At 36.0% G+C, this 20792-nt stretch overlaps 1 protein-coding gene across 3 annotated transcripts in view; it reads right to left on the bottom strand.

Annotated features, from left to right (window-relative positions):
• The window catches only part of LOC145288082 (small ribosomal subunit protein eS10B-like), a 367331-nt gene that overhangs the window by 99454 nt on the left and 247085 nt on the right, over nt 1–20792 (bottom strand). For 2 of the 3 annotated variants that reach the window (XM_080136137.1, XM_080136136.1), the window contains exon 4: nt 9428–9553. The exons of the other annotated variant lie outside the window; for it this stretch is intronic. In XM_080136137.1, coding sequence (XP_079992263.1) covers nt 9449–9553 — 105 coding nt within the window. In that variant the 3' untranslated portion in view covers nt 9428–9448. Of the gene's footprint in view, nt 1–9427; nt 9554–20792 lie in introns of those variants that run through there. 3 annotated transcript variants of the gene reach the window in all.

The raw sequence follows: 20792 nt of genomic DNA, 5'->3' as shown, positions 1-20792 counted from the left end.
AAGTAAACGATTATTTATGATTAATTTCATTTTACAATATTTAATTATATACCGATTTCTAAACCATGAAACTTAAGCAATAATTGAGTGATAGAAGTTTTATGAGGAATGCCACACGTTATTTTCCTTTTATAATTTTATATCACCTGAAAATTAACTCCTCAATCTATATTTATGCAAAACTGTTATCTCAATGAGTCTCTGTAAACAAATCAGTGATATGTGTGAATTTGAATATTTGATCTTCCAAAATAATAACTATTAAAAAAGATAGCTATAAATACTTATAGATGTCGCTAGAAAATGAAGCTGCATGAAAATTCATTATTTATATCGTGTTCTTACTATGTATTTGGTGAATGTGTTTTTGTTATTTGATCTTTATATCTTCATAAGTGTGCAACCCCTAAATAACAACGAATGTTTATAACAATCGATTGTGCATAACCGTGTGAAAACTCTATTACAAAAAAAAACATTGAGCTAATTGTATATCAAAGAATATGAAAGATTAGTTTTCATTTTTATCAATAAGTTACACCTAAAAACATTGCAGCTACACAGAAAGAGACAAAATGGCGTCGCATACAAAAATCCAATTTCATTTAACAAATATTAGTATTTCCTACTTTCTTTTTAGGTGCATCCACGCATATATATTAGACGTTTGGTCCGTTGATCAGTCTGTTTTAATCTCATGCTGTAGTTGAAACTGACGATGGAAGAAAATCGTAAAGGCTATAATAGTCTTTATTTGTTCCGTAGTCTTTAACGTGTAGTTATGTTTTTATTCTGTCACACTTGGGGTAAATATATATATATATATATATATATATATATATACTTTACTTTTGGTCTGTCGCTTTAAATATCATATTCCCTTATTCTTCTCAGATTAAAGTTAGAAATAGCTTATAAGTTGGTCTGTGATGTTAAAGTTTTTTTTAGTAACTGTCTTAGTTACCCTGTAAGTTTTAAATTACATGTTCGCGTGTCGGTCATATTTAAAATTTTCAGTCTGCTACACTTAAATTAAACTAGTATGTTAGACGATCTGCGCGCTTAATTTATATAATCTATTAGATGGTTTGAAACTTTCAGGTTAGAAATGAGATTTTCGTTGGTCTATCACACTCAAACATGAAACAGGTTTGTAAGTCTGCCACGTGTAAGTTTGAAATTGACTGTTCATTAGTCTGTCATGTTTAAGTTATAAAAAACCAACTGCGAGTCTGCCGTGTTTAATTATGTTAGCATTTTGGTTCATCTCACACTCTTGATTTTAAAATTGATCTTTTGGTTTGTCAGTTTAAAATTGTATTTAGGTGGTCTGTTATGCTTAATTTATGAATAGTATAATCGTGTTTTGTTTTGATGTAGAAAATTTTCGTTTGCATGTAACGCTTAAGTTTGAAATGATTCCGGTTGGTCTATCACGCGCAAGTTTGATATTAAAGGTTCCTTTGTCTGTCACGCGTAAGTCTGAAATTGAATGTAAGCTGGTCTGTCACACGCGAGTTTCAAACTGAACGTTCCTTTTGTCTGTCACGCGTAAGTTTAAAATTGAATGTTGGTTGGTGATGTTTAAATACTAATTAGTATTTTTATTAGTAAATGCGCAGATTGGAGAGACGTATCTTCAAAATGTCTTTATTTGTTTGTTACTTCGACGTATTGCTCGATGATTTTTTTTTTACTTGTTTAATAATTCTTATTTGTCTTATTCAGGCGAAGATGGACACAGATTCAGAGAGAATAATTCACATCGCTTTCGTGACTCTCGGGGCATAAAACAAAGAACAGAAGTAAAAAGTCGGCATCTGGTGAACGAGACGAAATCTCGTCAATTTTTCAAGTCACGTTGTATCCGTGACGAAGCTATTATGCGTATTTACATGAAGAATAAAGAGGGAACGAGACAGACTTTTGTGGCATATCGCTGTGGAGATCTTCAACAAGTTATACAGCAGGAATAAAAAGAAAATTAAGATGAATGTGAAAACCAAAAAAGAACAATAAAAATTTGAAAATGATTGAAACGATTTTTGTTTTTATGTAAAGAAACATATAAAAAAACAAAATTCGAGGAACAAATAAATGAAATCACGGACGGATGAAATTAAGTGAAAGTTCTGAATCGATTATTTTCGTAAATCCTGAAACCAATGATTTTTCATTTTCATCATCTTCTTATATTTATTCTTAATTCATCGTCATTGTTGGTTTTCGTCTCCTTCTTCTAGGCATTGTGTTAAACTATTACTAATATCTTGAAATTAGAAATGCCACCATGAGTTAACATCACAATTCTTCATGTACACAAAATTGAAACTAAAAAAATACATATTTTTATATAAAATTTTGTACTTGATCTGAGAGTTTTCTGATAAATTTACTTGTGTTTATTTGAAAAAAAAAACTATCATAACTATATTAAACCAGTTAAGCTGAAATATTCTCAACAAAACTGAATTTTCATTAGAATGTCTTCATGGTTGTATCTCAAAACACACACACATATCTAATATATGAAAAAAACTATATGCCTATCTAGTTGTTTCCATATTTTCAAATTCTATCTCTACTGAAAGTAAAAGTCGCAGAGCGGTGTTAGGAGCTTCAAATGATTGTTTTGAAGGGGTCAAAAGATTGGGTCAAAATAGAAAAATCGGTTATCCTGACGCTCCGTACTTCTTTGTTTACCTTGGAAGTGATGTAACACAAATATTATAATACGGATGGCTACAATTGTAAAAATAATTGTTTTATTTTTCTTTCATTTTGAGCTCCTTTTTTCTCCCGTTTAACTTTTTTTTTCTCCCATTTCTTATTTTGAGCGGAGAATTTTTGAGCTCTTTTTCCGATCCGGCGTTACCTTCTATAGGTACCCTTGCAGTCCTGCACTTTACGACCCGAGCTATTTGTTTAACGCTATTATTTAGAAACCTATTATTTAACATGGTGAAGGGAGGGTGTATTGTAACTATTCTGTACTTTCTCCTAACAATTCAATTAAAAAAAAGGTAAATATGAAGAATTACTCCATCCTCGAAAATTCCTTTAAAATTACCACTCCTAGAGGTTTTCGAGGTCGCTGAAAACGAAAATAACGTTTAAAATTACGGCAAATGAGTAGTTTCCAAGATATGAAGAAATGTTAGTTTTAAAAAGTGGGGGGTCACTTCTCTATAATAATTTAATGTAAAATGATCACCGACTTTGTGGCAACGATTTTTTTTTTGGGGGGGGCTTCCTTTCTACTAGCGGAAAATTCTTTAAAATTACCTGTTTACATTTGGTGGGAAGCGGTGTAAAATAATAAACAGTTCTTCTACTTGGTTAATGTCGGCACGTTACTTATGTTAAAACGGTTAAGCATCTGTTAAAAAACTATACAAGTAAAACAAATTATTTTTTACTTGTAAACTGGTTTATTAATTGTAGAAAACAAAAACAAACGGGAGAAAAAAGGAGCTCAAAATGAAAGAAAAATAAGACAAATTATTTTTACAATTGTAGCCATACGTATTATAAGATCTGTGTGACGTCACTTCCAAGGTAAACAAAGAAGTGCGGAGCGTCAGGATAACCGAAAAATCATTAAACATTTTGTACATTCATTTTAGTTAATTTGTTAATTTTAAATCAATTCCTATGCGTGTCATCAGATTTAATGCTAGAGTTTTACTTTCGATTTCGATTCTATCTGATAGCACCCAAATATTTTTTTACTTATGAAATCATAACTCTATAATAATATACATTAAACTGGACAAATTAAATATCATATTTAAACGTTAAGCGTCCCCACTAGTATATATATATATATATATATATATATATATATATATATATATATATATATATTGAATAAACGACGAACGCCTATATTCCAGAATTCATAATGTTGAATATCTTGTAATTTATTCGTTTAATTCAGTTGACGTTTACAATTCTATAGAGTATCTGTTTCGTAGCGCAAAATCAACCACTTTATTATTATATCAATCCGTGAATCTATTATGCCTTTAACTCATTAGAAGAAATAGCAACAATCAATCTGTCAAAAGGAAATACAATGCATTTTGATATAATTAAAATCCAAAATTGAAAGAAGTTTAGCTTCTTAAATAATGATTGGTATAAATTATAAGAAAATTATTTCATATATATATATATATATATATATATATATATATATATATATATATATATATATATATGTATATATATGTATGTATATATATGTATATATATGTATGTATGTATATATATATGTATATATATATGTATGTATATATGTATGTATATATATGTATGTATATATGTATGTATGTGTATATATATGTGTATATATATGTATATATAGATATATGTATGTATATATATGTATGCATATATATGTATATGTGTATATATATATATATATAGTAATTTATAAAATATATATGGCGATTAAGCTTATTCGCCATATATATGTTATGCTTAATCGCCATATATATTTTATAAATTACTAACTAGCTCTACCTACGTCGCCATATATATTTTATAAATTACTAACTAGCTCTACCTACGTATTGAGCACTTTTGAAGTAAATACTTAAAGTTTACGCATAAATCTATACTTTCGTATATTAAATTTATATGAATAAATGAAGTAGTTATATATATATATATATATATATATATATATATATATATATATATATATATACACGCACATAAAAGTAGCCCCGTTTCAGCCAGATGGCTGCATATCGTGAAAGAAAAGCGAGTAAGTACAGTGTATTTACACAATTTTTATTTACATGAAAGAAACAACAACAGGGGAAACAGCAACAGCAAGGAAGTGTTCAACACGAAAGTATTTCTACTATCTCATCGCTCATCAGGACTGAGGTTTCTTTCAGTCCTCGGTTGAATCTCCTTGAGTACTTTCTAGTGGGTCGTTTTCTTTCATCCATCACCAGAATTTATTGTTATGGATTCTCTTGGCGGAGGATCTGACATGCCATCTTAAAGTCATGGGCATAAGGGTTCCAGTCTCCCAGATGCGGCTGAGGAATATCAATGAGGTTCTCTAGAATCTGTTTTTCATGGACAGTAGCTGATGCTGGGAGGGTTACAGTAGCTGATGCTGGTAGGGTTACAGTAGCTAGCCTGACTTCATTCTCTTTTTGAGCGTGATCAGGGACCATGACATATCACTGGGCAAACTTGGGTTCTTGTCTACATCTGGCTGCAGTCCCCCCATCTTGTATGGTGACTGTTGGTTGCCATCCATGGTGTCCAGGTTGCCCTGGTAGGTGATCGACCTTGAGGCAGGCCATTACTAGGGAATTGTTTATCTGCCTAGTGCACTTGAGGAAGCATACAGACTGGTGATGATTTCCTCCCCAAAGCTGTTTTAAGATCAGGATGATCAGGGAATGTGGGTGAGGCAACCTTTCCATTCTTACAACAGATGCCTCTTGTTTCATTTTTCCATTTATTCGCCTGACAACAGCGGCATACTGTGGTCATTGGGCAGGTAGCGCCGTCATCAGTGATGAGAGATCCAACACTGGAGTAGGAAATCAATTGGTCTCCAGGGATGATTGTTTAAGCGGCGCGTGCTTTATTGTAAGCAAGACCAAGTAGTTTTCTCTGGTGTTCTCGCTGATTAGCTGTCTGTCTTCTGTCCTAATCACGCCATAAACTCAGCAGTAGCGTCCCGATCCTCTTGCAGCCTTTATCCCTGGTGTGTAGTGCACCCTGTCACCTCGCATCAGCTGTGGCCTACCGATTTCTTTCAAGCCTTCTTTTTTGATTCTGGAGATATTTGTCGTCTTCTCTCTTGAGATTTCACAGCTTGACTTGTTTTCCAACCCAACGAACTTTTCCGTCATTTAGGAATAGTGATCGCTGGAAAAATAATACTATAGAATACAATGATGTTGGTGAAATTGATTATTAGACATGGACAGATAGACAGACATACATAGACACATAGACACACATACAGGCACACATAGATAGATACATATGACATTATAAGCATATAGATATATAGACCACAGAAATGAATATAGACATATGCACAGATCTATAGAAATATAGGCCTACTATATAGACACACAGAAAGTTCTGTGAGACACATATTGACACAGATATATATATATATATATATATATATATATATAGGTATATAGATATAGGTATATATATATATATATAAATATATATATATATATATATATATATATATATATATATAGAGAGAGAGAGAGAGAGAGAGAGAGATACAGGGATTGAGAACGCATTTAAAATGGGACTTTTTTGCATTTTTGCATGCATTTTTTTTTACATTTTTTGCATTTTTTTGCATTTCCATACACCAACATGGATATCACTAAAACATCCGTTGGGACATAAGTTTCATTTCATTACCTAACGTGCCTGGGTGGGTTTCCTGTAGGCTGAGATAAACCGCGTCACACACAGACAGACAGACAGACAGTAGGAAAATATATATAATCATTTCGTTGCTGGTTTCTTCTGTGAAACACAACGATTTAATAAGAAGCCTGTAAATGAAAAAAAGTGATCCCTGATACTCTCTACTCTGATCTCGAGCTCGTGGCACAGTGGGGGAAGAGGTGGCTGATTACTATTAATGAATCCAAAACCAAGCTCTGATCTTTGCATCATCAACGCTTTGATCCCCATCTGGTATCAATTGAAATGGATGGTTCTCGTCTTGGGGAGGCTCAGTGTTTTGGCAAGCTTCTGGGTTTGACCTTTACTCCTGATCTTAAATAGAACACGTACATCAAAGTTGTTGCCAGGGACGCTGGGAAAATGGTGGGATCCTTCTACAACAAACAACGCGGGTGCTTATGCATGCTGGTGCACATATGCAGATATATTTGCACGCCAGAGCGCGCATGTATGTTTACCTGTGACCGTTTCTGTTAAGTGTCTGTGTGTTCGTGCGCATGTGTATACCTGTGGCCGCGACCGCTAGCTGACCCTCTCCAAACAATTAACAACAAAATAAAAAAATTAAAATAAATAAACCGAATCATAGCCCCCCCCCGCCTCCAAACATAAGCGAACACCCAACAGCTGAAGACATACTTACCAAGAAATCGCCTCACCAACGAGACGCTAAAAACTTTAACACTAATTTTGAGCACTTCTTCAGTTTTTATTAATTACCATCTCCACTATATATATCTATATCTATCTATCTATCTATCTATCTATCTATCTATATATATATATATATATATATATATATATATATATATATATATATATATATATGATTGCAACGTCTTGCCAGACGAGTGCAACTCCCTCAGACACAGCAATGGGGGAGTATCTATACAATATGATGTTACAGAGTCTTAGCTTTGTACGAAAGCTAAATCTCTCACTCGGATCAAAATGTTGAGATCCAGCAACAAGCAATAGCAAGATAGCCAGCAACAAATTAAACTGCAGACCAGCTTAATGCCGGTACTGGTCTCCCGCGTTATGTTTTTTTTAAATCATAGATTTGCTTCTCCTAGAAAAGTTGCCAACACATATATACATACACACAAATATACACGGTGCTAGTTGGCCGTTGACCTCGAAAAAAGGTTCATTCGCCCTTTGAAATGTCTTGTTTTTAATCCTTCAGGGAGACTAGCCGCCTCCTAACCAAACAAGTCTGGTGAGGGAAACAGTTTAATCGCCGGTGACCCGACCATGAGGCAGTTAGTACTGGGTTACATCGTACCAGTAACATATGACATGACATGACGCACACACATACACCCCCCATATACACACTTATATATATATATATATATATATATATATATATATATATATACACGTGCACGTACACACAGGTTATTGCTTTTTTTTTAATTGACGTTAACACTAAGATACTTCAATTAAAAGTCACATATGAGCAGGTAAAATTATAGATGAATAAAAATCGAATCAAATGAAGTACAGGTTATTTAAACAGTTACATTCAATTCAGCTTCAATTTGCGATTTTTGAAATAATGGACTTTCTTTTTTGGCGCCACTTTATATATATATATATATATATATATATATATATATATATATATATATATATGCATGTATGTATGTGTGGGTGTGTATGTGTGACATATATTTCAAGATGTATGGTTTTTAATACTGACCTGCACATTTTTACTGAAATTGAAGAAACATTTTTTAATCAAACGGAAGAGAACATGGTTTAATATATGATTAGCTTACTATTGACAAGCAACCTAACTTTAAAAAATTATAGCAAAACGTAACACAAACAACATAAAAGCTGAAACATTCTCTCCTCCCCTCTTTCTTTCTCTTTCTCTCCTCATACCTAAAAAAAAAATGATTAAAAAAAGAGCTCCATAAAAAATAGTTCAATATTGTTTCATCGGTGGAAAAAATGAACAATGAAAATCTAAATTTATTTATTATGAAAAATGAACAATGAAAATCTAAAGGCGGGCCGTTTATTATTATTAGTTTTATCAGTAGTAGTATTAGTTGCTATTAATGTATTAATAGTATTATTCAGTGGCTCTCAGTGGATGTTCGTGTACGCATGCGTATATTATATAATACGTGTCGATCTTTGCCTCCGTCTGTCAGCGAAGTCAAATGAAAAGCCGATAATGATGAAAAGATATTACAAAAGAGAGTTAGCGAACTTAATTCGTTACCAAGAAAATTTTATTGTCAGTTCTCTTCTTGTTCCCTTCGTTTTTTTTTTAACAATGCAAACTAGAACGCAAACTAGAAAGTTTTGTTGCCAATAATGTCACCATTGGCGAAATTTGAGGAAACGTAACAGCCGCTTAACGAAATACGAGAATAATATAAATTCAAGAAAAGAGAAAAAGAGAGACGTCGGAGCAAATGGATGTTTCTTATGGAACCTTGATGAAGCGCTATTCAATGTTCTTCCTTTCCGTGTTGTAACTTTGGGCGGCAAAATAGGAGATAAAAATAGGAGAGTGGAAGATGAAGGAGTAAAAAAGTGAGAGGAAAAAGGAGATAAGATACACGGGACGAAAGAATTTTAAAATATTGAATATAATATATTATCTATAGTGCGGCCAACTGGATGAAGACTCGAATGCAATCAGCAAAATAAATGTAGGGTGTGTTTGCTAGCCCTCTTCCCGCCACCAATTAAACTTCGATTGGAAGTAAATTAGATACGTATGTAATCGTGTAAGCGGGCTCGTCATAATCAACTGACCATAAGGGTATTCAACGAAGGATACTTTGGAATAATTCAGTTATGCTAATTGGTCACTATATTCTCGCTTCATTAAATAGGGCTCAATCGTAATCTTCTAAAAGAGGCTTATCCACAAATAATTATAATTATTCATAATTATTTTTCATAACTATTTACACTAGTGTTTCATCCTACGGGATAATCAGTTCAGGAAGTTACGATAGTCGCTGGCCGTAGTATTTACACCCCGAAACGAAGCCATCGTTGTCTCAATTTGCAAGATCCATAACTCCAGACTCACCGTCACCTGCAACGAAATTCAAGTGATTTTAAACATTTATAAAAGCATAAACGTTATTAAATGTCAATCAACAGTGATCAACCAACTAGAAGGTCGCGATCTAGAATGAAGGCCAACTGGCCGAACTTTGTTTCAAAGACAGTGCTCAACTAGTACGGACATGTTAATATATATATATATATGCATATATATATATATCGTTTTCGAATATTGCCATCACTTGATATAGCATAATATATGTATACACATACACACACACACACACATATATATATATATATTAACATATAATTATATTTGCCAACTTCACTGAATGTTTTGCCGTTTTAGGCTACAGCCAGCCTTTTTGTTATCGAGATACACACTGATGGTAAAATATGTACCAAATTTTTATCAAGCAACACCTGTGCTTGAGGTGTTTTATAGTGAGAAAAGACTTTGTACCGAGACAATCCCACTCTTTAAAAAACTGCTACATCGAAGCAAAAAGAAGCACAAGTCCACATCATTGGAAGCAGTAGTCGCCGCAGATTTTATGTCAGAGTTTTCCTTCTCCTAGAGAGGTTGCCTTCACCAGGGCTTACGGGTGCCCTCTCAACCCACTGTGCCATTTGATCCATGAATTTATATATATATGTTTGCGGGAAAGACGGTACCTTACGATGGAGGCGTGGCAGTGAGATTCCAAACATCCCTGATGTTATTACGCGGCGGACTATTTTTTCCTTGTGTGGGAAACTTATTGGTCACTTACCAGCGTGTGGCTGGCTCCGAGCAGCTGTGGGCGTCATCAAACGCAGGGCAAGTTTAGTAACTACAGGTTGGGATGATATATTTGATGATGCTCTTCTAACTCTGATGACGACAGAAACCCTAGAGAGAGTTAACAAGGAGGACCCTGCCCGTGGAGAATGGTGTGTCGATGGGGACACTGTGAATGTGTGGGTTGACGCTAGTTCTTTGGCATTGGGAGTGTTATTGGAGCAACGTGGAAATGTAATTGAAGACGCGTGCTGGCTGCGACCCGTGAATGATGCTCAACACATCAACCTGGCGGAACTGGATGCTGTTGTGAAGGGTTTAAATCTGGCACTGCAATGGCAGTCAAAGAAGTTACACTTGTACACGGATTCTCTCTGCGTCTATCACTGGGTGCCCGACACTCTTTCGGGACGAACGAGAGTCCGCACTAAGGCAGCCAGTGAGATGTAACTCCGGCGGAGGCTAAACACCCTGAAGAGTCTGGTATCAGAGTATGACCTGTCGGTGAGTGTAACGCTCGTGGCATCACACTGTAATCGTGCAGACCAACTAACCCGTGTGCCTCACAAATGGTATGAAGCTGTGAAGACAGGCGTGGAGTTCGCTGCTCGATCTTGCGCAGTTAGCGCGATTAGCTCATGCCAAATACAAAGAATTCATGTGCAGAGTGGACATCCAGGTATCAAAAGAACTTTGTATTTTGCGAGGCGTGTGGACCCGGCAGTGACAAGGGCGGATGTCAGGCAGATCATCAAGCACTGTGAGGCATGCCAGTCTATCGATCCTGCACCTGAGCAATGGCAGAAGGGGCGATTGGAAGTTGAGCATGTGTGGCAACGATTAGCGATGGATATTACCCATTACAGTGGTAAGCCCTTTCTAACCCTTATCGACTGTGGACCCACTCGTTTTGCGGTGTGGCGGCAAATGACCAGGCAGGACTCAGCGAATGTTGTCCGCCAACTGTCATCTATCTTTTCTGAGCGAGGTGCGCCGGAAGAGATATTGACGGACAACGATGCTGCTTTTTGTAGCCACCAAGTTCGGCAGTTGTTGAATGAGTGGGGTGTCCGACTACGACTGTGATATGCTCATGTGCCATCAGGGAATGGCATTGCTGAGAGGAGCCATCGCAGCATCAAGAGAATTGCTGCCAGAAAGCAATGCACCATTACGGAGGCCACGTATTGGTATAACATCACACCAAAGGATGGAAAGACACTAACAACAGCACCGGCCAATGCCATACACAAATACCGTGTTAGGATAAAGGGCATTGACACTGTCCAACCAATCGACGAGGAGAGTTCTGACAAATACAAGGTAGGGGATCCAGTTTGGGTTAGACCCCCTGGAAACCGGCGCACCACCAAGTTCAAGCGAGGACGAATATCTGGAGTGGTCAGCCAGCAGTCGGTCCGTGTTGATGGAACCCCACGCCATGTGCGCGATCTTCGCCCAGCTAGTGAAGTACATCCCATAACTACAGAGAGCGATGAATCATCAGATGATGAGCTGCTGATGAGTGAGGTCACCGAGCAAGAGAGTGGTAGTTGTAGTTCGTCTGATCAAGCAGGATCAGAACCAGAACCAGAACCAGAACCAGAACCAGAACCTGAACCCGAGATTGTAAATACCACCCTTCGCAGAAGCCAATGAACTAAGAGGCCACCCCCGGAGTGCACTCTATGTGATCATCAGATCAGGGGGGAGTGTAGTACTTACCAACAAAACAAACGCCCACGTGTTTTTGCCTTGGTATAGGCATGCCCGACAACAAAACTTGGGTTTTTATAAGCGGAAGTCTCGAGGTTGTCAGGAATCTACAGGCGCATGCGCAAGAGAAGGGATTGAGATAGTGGTATAAAAGGCAGGTCGAGTGAGAAGGTTGTTGTTGTCATTAGACGTTACAGTGACGCGTGCGTTAGCAGGTGATTAAGAGGCTGTTTTTCTTGTGTGTCAAGTTGCGCACCTCGGTGAAGATCATATAAGTCGTGCACCTCGGTGAAGGTGAAGGTCATATAACGTATTTACTTTGCCAAATTTACTTAGGACTCGCAAATTATTACCAATCTTTTATTGAAGAGATGCATAATTTGCGAGATCCCTTAAATGAGCTGCTGAAAAAGACACACCTTGGAACTGGACGCAAGAATGTCAAACCGCTTTTGACAAAATAAAGAGCGCACTAACACCTGAATTATTTCTAACTCGTCGCTAGTGACGCTAGTTCCTACGGCATAGGAGCATGCATTCAACATATCATGCCTAATGGATCTAGAAAGCCGATAGCTCACGCTTCCAGAACGCTGTTTCCAGCAGAGAAGGCGTATTCACAGATTGAAAAAGAAGCGTTGAGTATAATCTTTGCAGTGACTAAGTTCCACCGATATTTATATGGTAGACATTTTATACTTGAAACCGACCATAAAACAATCTACGGATCAAAAGACAGAATTGCCTGTATACACCGCAAATAGATTGCTGCGCTGGGGTACGATCCTACTGAATTACGATTTCCAGATACAACATCTAGAATCGAAAAAGATTTGCCATGCGGACAGACTTTCAAGATTGATACCACAGAAACATAATTTGGAAGAATCATTGATTGCAGCAATTCGAACAAATGTCGAAGTGAAAACATCAGTAAAGAACTACCGGTAACATTTCGGACATTTAAAAAGAAGACGATAAAGATGAATATATAAATGATATAAAAGAAAAAAATATAAATGACCAAATGTTTCAGGAAATTTTTTTCCATATGTAACGATGTGTTATTATACAGCGAAAGAGTAGTAATACCTAAAACGTTGCAGAAGAGGATTTTGAGAGACTTCCAAACAGGACATCCGAGGATAAATCGGATGCAGTCTCTAATGAGAAGCTACGTATACTGGCGTCACATGGACATCGACATAGCTACAACAATAAATAGATGTAAAGGATGCCAGTTAGCGGCAAAATCCCCACCTATAGTACACAAAGTCGAAAACCGACCAGCCATGGTCGAGAATCCACATGGACTTCGCTGGTCTAGTAGGAGAAAATTACTACTTAATTGTAGTAGATAGTTATACAAAATGGCCTTATTTAATGCGTTGCAGGAATCCAACAACGGACAACTCAATAGGATTCCTGCACGAGTTATTTGCACGATTTGGTGTACCAGACACATTGGTCACTAACAATGGAACTCAATTCACATCCACAGACTTTAAGGAATTTTGTGACACGTTCCAAGTAAAGCATATCACTACTCCTCCGCACCATCAAATATCGGCCTCGCGGAGAGGTTCGTGGACACGTTAAAACGAGAGTTGAAAAAATCCATTGGGATACCAACGGAAAAAGCTTTGCAACAATTTTTGCAAATATACAGGAATCACACCTCTTACTGGGAATATGGAGTAGTGGATAAACGCATTGGTGATTGTACATACATGATTAAAGCCCCACAAAATATACATAAAAGACCCCTAAACGAAATTAAAAAGCGCCACATTCAAGATGGTGATTATACAACAGCAGTTGAAGAGGAGGAAACCATGGACATCATATACGAATCATTTATTTTGGAACCGCCTCAATATACACCTGAGCCCCGAAGATCAGGTAGAAAAAGAAAGTTTAATAAACCATTAATGTTAAAATCCAAGAGAAAAGATATTGAAATCTGTGTGACTTCAAATCTTGGGAGGAGGGTGTTGTGGTGGAACCCACTCATTTACATATGTGGATTATATTACACATAAATAACAAGGCACGGTTAGTCTGAGTGTGTGTTAACCAGAAGCTACCGAAGGCCGAGCCAAGAGCAGATATGTTCTCCAGCCAAGACTCTCTTACCTGACAACCATTATGTAAATGTACTGTAAATATACTTTTCCTAATACACTTCTTATTATCTACCTTTGTTTGTTGAGTCTTCATTTGTATTGCCTTATACGTTATTTGGTTCAACCTGCAAACATAACAGTTGGCGACGAAGATTGAACGTCAAACATAACACCAACCAAAAGCCACTTTCCAAAACTTTGTAAGGGTATATCATAAATATTTACTTCATAAGATCTTCAGCTATGGTATAGCTGGGAATGTCTTCTCAATTATCAAATCATTTCTCTCTGATAGGTTCATAAGAGTAGTAGTTGATGTGGTGAAATCAGAAGCACACAGTATTCATGCCGGGGCCCACCTTGGGCCCAAGTGTCTTCCTGATCTACATTAATGATCTTCCAAATCACATCGTTACATCATTCGTAAATATTTATGCTGATGACACTACCATCTACGGTAGTACATCTAAAACCGTAAACGACCAAGTTCTCTCTGATTCGGTCTCCTCTTACCTTGGGCACGTAGTACAATGGAGAAAGAAGTGGCTGTTTACTTTTAATGCATTTAAAACCAAACTTTTATCTTTACATCATCAACGCTCTGATCCCCATCTGGTATTAATTGAAATGAATGGCTCTCGTCTAGGGGATGCCTCATGTTTGGACAAGCTTCTAGGCTTGACCTTTGCTCTTGATCTTAAATAGGGAACATACATCAAATCCATTGGCAAGGTCGCTGGAAAAATGGTGGGATCTTTCTATCGATCCAGTAGATATCTCACTGCTGATGCAATTCTCTATCTATATGAGAGCTAGGTACGTCTAATGATGGAGTACTTTTGCCACATTTGGGCAGGAACTTCTAGAAAGTACCTATCCTGCCTTGATAGAGTTCAAAATAGACTTTGTAGCCTCGTAGGGGATGTCCTTTTTTCTTCACTGCAGCCTCTTTCTTACAGAAGAGATGTTTCGCGTTTTTTTTTTGCTTTATCGTTATTTTCATGGAAAGTGCTCGTCTGAGCTTCAATCTATGGCCCCCCTCGTCAAACTTTCACAAGATACACTAGTCTAGCTGAAAACACTATCAATAATTCCCTCCAATCTTTATCTGTGCCTACTCCTAAACGTAAATTCCATGAAAAAAACTTAGTTTTTAGAACTGCACGCCTATGGAACTGTCTTCCCTTTTCTTGCTTTCCAGCTGACATCAATATGGTTGTCTTAAAGTCCAACGTAAATAAGTTCTTGATGAGCTGTTCCATTTAATTTAACAAATTTACTGAATTTCCATTACAAACGATAACTATCGTGTCCAAATGGCTACTATACACTCGTTAACCCTTATCCTCAAGTGGCCTCTGTGTCTTGATAAGTGGTCATTCCTATGCAAAAAAATCAATCAAAAAACAAAAAAGAAAACAAATAACTTAACCTAGAATTAAGAAGTACAAATGTATCTGTAATTATTATGAAACGGTCATTATGATTTGTTGTGATTTTTTAAATTTATGTTCTCGGCTACCCAGTGATTTACATGAAACATTTTAGTGTGAATTTTAGAATTAACGGGTGCATTCACCAAGCCAACACCCACACTTAAAAGAAACCCCCTTTCAGAGTTAATGTTCAATAGAGAATCAAACTCTGAATAATATTAAAACATTAAAGACAGTTTTTAAACATCAGCTCCCACCATAGATATAATGTAAGGAAATTATTCCCCGTTGTCTACAACACTAATAAAAGCAATAAATGTCAACAGAATACAAATTAAGAGAAGATAACGGATTTAGAGAAACCCTCCACCAATAAAACTATCCAGGTTCGACAAGATACAACTTAACAAGCACCGCGCTTGCATCGAGTGAAACGTTGTTAAAATAAAACTTAGGATGAGAACAATACTCCGAATAGTCCTAATAATACGAATAAATTCTTTGCGTTTTCTTTTAATAATTAAACTATATTTTGGGGTTTGAGGGGGTAATATCATAGAAATAACTGAAGAAGGACATTAACTCAAAATTTAACTCCGGGCCTTGATAAGTGGTGACTTCCATGTTAAAAAAAGTAACATTGAGAAACGAGGAAGAGAAACGCTAATAATGTAATTGTATTATATTTTCGTTTATCTGTTGTTTTAATATCCATCATAAGTTCTCGATCCTTAACAATATAGGGAGACCCTATAAAATGCATAACCCTTTAATTAATTTAAACTTGCTACATGAATACGCTATGTCACGTTCCCAACAGATGTTTAGGAATACAGAATGGTACTTCCAGCAGCATAGAGCATTTCCCTACTATCATCATGACGTAAGAACATACCTTGATAGTAACCCGCGAAATAGATATGTAGGACGAAGAGGAAGTATCGAGTACTGTCCAGGCTCTCTAGATTCAAACCCCTCTCCAGGGATTTTCCTTTTAAAGTTGGCGGATGAAGGAATGAGACGCATGTTAAACACAGAGTTCACGCCACAAAACGAGCTACAATAAATGAGTTGAAAGCAACCATTGAAAGAAGATGTGTCAACAAAATCTGGACTGATTAGAAACGTTTTCGATTCAATCAGTGAGCGTTGTTAGCTGTAAATGGGCCACTAGAACACTTTTGAACTAATCTGGTTTCTATATTGGTTCACAGTATTTTGATGTATACAACTTTTCTTTCTTATAATAACTGTTAGTTATACGGTCATCTGAAGAATGTATACACTTTATTGGGACACCGTGTAAGCATATATATATATATATATATATATATATATATATATATATATATTTAAAGTGATGGTTGTGTAGTTCCAACGAGAGAGAAAAATGTATATTTAAAAGAGTGTAGCTATCAAAAATTGTGTTTTTTTTTTTTAAGGTTTTCATCATATTTTTATTTTAGAATATTTTTATAACGCGTTTCGAGCTTAGGGTGTGCTCTCTTAAGACGTTTTCGCAAGAAGTTTTTCTTTAAAATGGGAGTTTGTAAAGTTATTTTTACCTCCGCTGATACTAAATGTGTTTTTTCAGAGTGATGTGTGGTCTCAGACATTCTGTCTCCAACCGTAAGTGTTCAAAGTGTCCGGTCAACGTTAGATTCAAAGAGGGCGCTTTTGGTCCATTCGGTGAAGGTTTTTATGTTTTTTATGGCTTTTTTAAAGACTTTCTTTCCCCATGTATAGCACACACTCACACAATCACACACGCATACATATACATACATGTACATGTACACATGCACACGCACACGCACACGCACGCAGGCACACACACATGCACACACGCACATACATAGAAATATATGTAGGAGCATACATATATACATACCCACCTACACACTCACACACGTACTCACACACATCCACCACTAACGCGTCAGGCACATATTGGTTAATTATTTTTATTTTTTTATTTTTTTATTTTATATATCAATATATATGTTTTTTTGTTTTTTGTCCCTACCAAAACACGCATGTATATATGCGCTTAATCATTCAGACATAAGTACACGTACACACACAAGTAAGATGGAGAATAGGTAGGAGAAGATACATATACACACATATACACGCACATACACATATATATATATATATATATATACATACATACATGTATGTGCATACACACTCACAAACATCCACATACTATGTAGGCACATACACATACACACACATGCACACACATAGATATATGCAGGGGCTCACACATACGCATATATCCATATCCACACGAACACATTTACCCACCCATACATATGCATACATATTTATATATATATACACACACACATACATATGCGTATACATTCATCCACCCATATATATACATGGACACATGCATCCACAATCACACATACACATACATATTCATACATCCCACCTTATGTATATATTGGTTGAAGTTTTCTTTCTTTTCTAATCCAGGCACATATGCATACATGGATTCGGTCACCCAAACATAAGTGCACGTACACACACAAACAAGATGTAGCATAGATAACAGATGATATATATATATACACACACACGCATACACAATCATATGTATACACTCTCACACACACACATGTATACATGCACACATGTGCGTACAGACACATACATACGTATAATTTCTTATTGTTTGTTTAGTTTAGAGAAATGGTACTGTACTGGGTATGGACGCGCGCACCCGTGAAAGTGTGCGCGTGCTTTATTGTGCTTCTTTTATTTCGTGTGTGAGGGTGCACATTTACGTCAGTATGCATGCGTGTAAGTGTATTTTGTGTTTTACCTATTTATGTGTATAATTATGGAGAGATGTTTAAGGCGGGGTTAAACTTTGCTATGAAGTTTTTTTCTGTGTTAGCAAGTAGAAGTAGTTTCCAGTCGTCCTGAACCTCCACTTTCAACTGGTATTTAACAATGTTAGGAGAGGTGCGGTTGACGACTGCACACTTTTTGCCACAAAAATCTCATATTATGTATAATCACGTTAAATATATATTATATATAATCACGTTAAATATATATGTGTATATATATATATATATATATATATATATATATATATATAACTACTTCATTTAGTCACATAAAATTAATATACGAGATTATGAATTTATGCGTGAACTTTAAGTATTTACTTCAAAAGTACTCAATACGTAGGTAGAGCTAGTTAGTAAGTTATAAAATATATGTGGTGATTAAGCGACACTGAATATTCCACGTTTCATCTACTCTAGGACACTTCAGGCTTATGCGCATAAGCCTGAAGAGTCCTAGAGTGGATGAAACGCGGAATATTCAGTGTAGCTTAATCGCCGTATATATTTTAGAACTTATATATATATATATATATATATATATATATATATATATATATTTTTACACAGTGATCACCACTTATCAAGGCCCGGAAGCCACTCAGGGATAAGGGTTATTGCAAGTACATCACGTTAGTGAGGAGATTTTATGAAGTGTTTAATTAGGGGGGGCGGTTCATTAGGAATTTGTTAACATTAGACTTGAAGACATCCAAGTTGTAGTCCGGAGGGAAGCAGGCAGACGGAACAGAGTTCCACAGGCGTGCAGTTCTAAGAAAGAAGCTTTGCTCATGAAATCCGCGTTTTGATTTAGGCACAGATATAGAGTGGGGGAAATTGTTCACAGTGGATTCAGCTAGACGGGTGCTTTTCGTGAAAGATTGGCGAGGGGGGGGGCAGGGATTGGAGTTCAGAGGAGCACCTGCCATGAAAATAACGATAAAACAAGGATAGGCTCGCAACATATCTTCTGTGGGAGAGGGGTTGCAGGGTAGAGAAAAGGGCATCGCCCACTAAACCACGAAGTCTATTTTGTACTCTGTCAAGGCATGATAGGCTGTTTTTGGCAGCTCCTGCCCAGATATGGCAACAGTATTCCATCCTTGGCCGTACTTGGCTTTTATATAGATAGAGAATTGCATCAGTAGTGAGATATCTTCTGGAGCGGTAGAAGGATCCCACCATCTTTCCTGCGACCTTGGCAACAGACTTGATGTACGTGTTCCATATATATATATATATATATATATATATATATATATATATACATATATATATATATATATATATATATATGAAATAAAATGGAGGTGGAAGGACCTGGATACTCAACGTTTCGCCCGATTTATGCGGGCTTCTTCAAGAGGGATGGTCATTGACGAGAGAGTCGGAGGATTGGGGCTATATATAATGATGGGGGAGAGCAGCGTGTTTTCCTTATGTAAATTAGATGTCATATATACATGTATATACATTTTATGAGAGAAGAACTAATTATAGTAAACTAGTGTAGTGGATTACGTCTAAAAGATAAAATATCGTAGAGATTAAAAATTGTGTTTGGAAATATAGCGGTGATAGATTAAATAAATAAAATGACACGAGATTACGAAAGAATTTTTTTTTTTTTTTTTTTTAAATTAGAAATAATTGAATTGGGATAAAATAGCGCAGTAACTTAAAAGATGGTATCTAAAAATAAGAATAGGAGGTGATAAAATGGAGTCTAAAAATAGATAATGATAAAATACAGTAAATAAGTAAAATAAAAATAAAATTAAGTGAAATTACGAATTTTTTTTTTTTTTTTTTTTCGCGTTTAACCGGTGTCTAAGTTGTTTTCTTTGATAATTATTTTCGACAGAAAGGGAGCAACGTGGAAAAAACTTTTTCTTTGCTTAATTATTTTGCTGGAATGGGAGATTATAGCTGACTCAATTAAACGTCGTGTGGATCTGTTATGTATGTGTTTAAGGAAAGTTGCCTTGTTAAAATCAAAATGGTGGTCGTTTTCCATGATGTGACAAAATATGGCGTTGAGTGTATTGTTGTTTTTTACATCTCTTTTGTGTTCATATATTCTTTTATTTAAATTACGTTGAGTTTCTCCTACGTATATTTTTCCACAATCAAGGCAGGGTATGGAATATATTCCGGCTTTGGTGTTAATGTTGGTGCTAGTTATAATTTTACGTGTTAGATCCCTAATTGTTAAAGAGTTTAGTTTTGTTATTTGAATGCCTGTCTTATTTAGGTTCTTATATATTGTGTCGTTGTTTTTATTAGTTGGTAATGTTAATTGTCTGTTGTGTATCTGGCTATTTAAGGAATGGTC

The sequence above is a fragment of the Euprymna scolopes genome, chromosome 11 (genome assembly GCF_053919585.1).
Source record: "Euprymna scolopes isolate OS-2025 chromosome 11, ASM5391958v1, whole genome shotgun sequence".
NCBI lineage: Eukaryota > Metazoa > Mollusca > Cephalopoda > Sepiida > Sepiolidae > Euprymna > Euprymna scolopes.
This window is presented reverse-complemented; position numbering and strand designations above follow the sequence as displayed.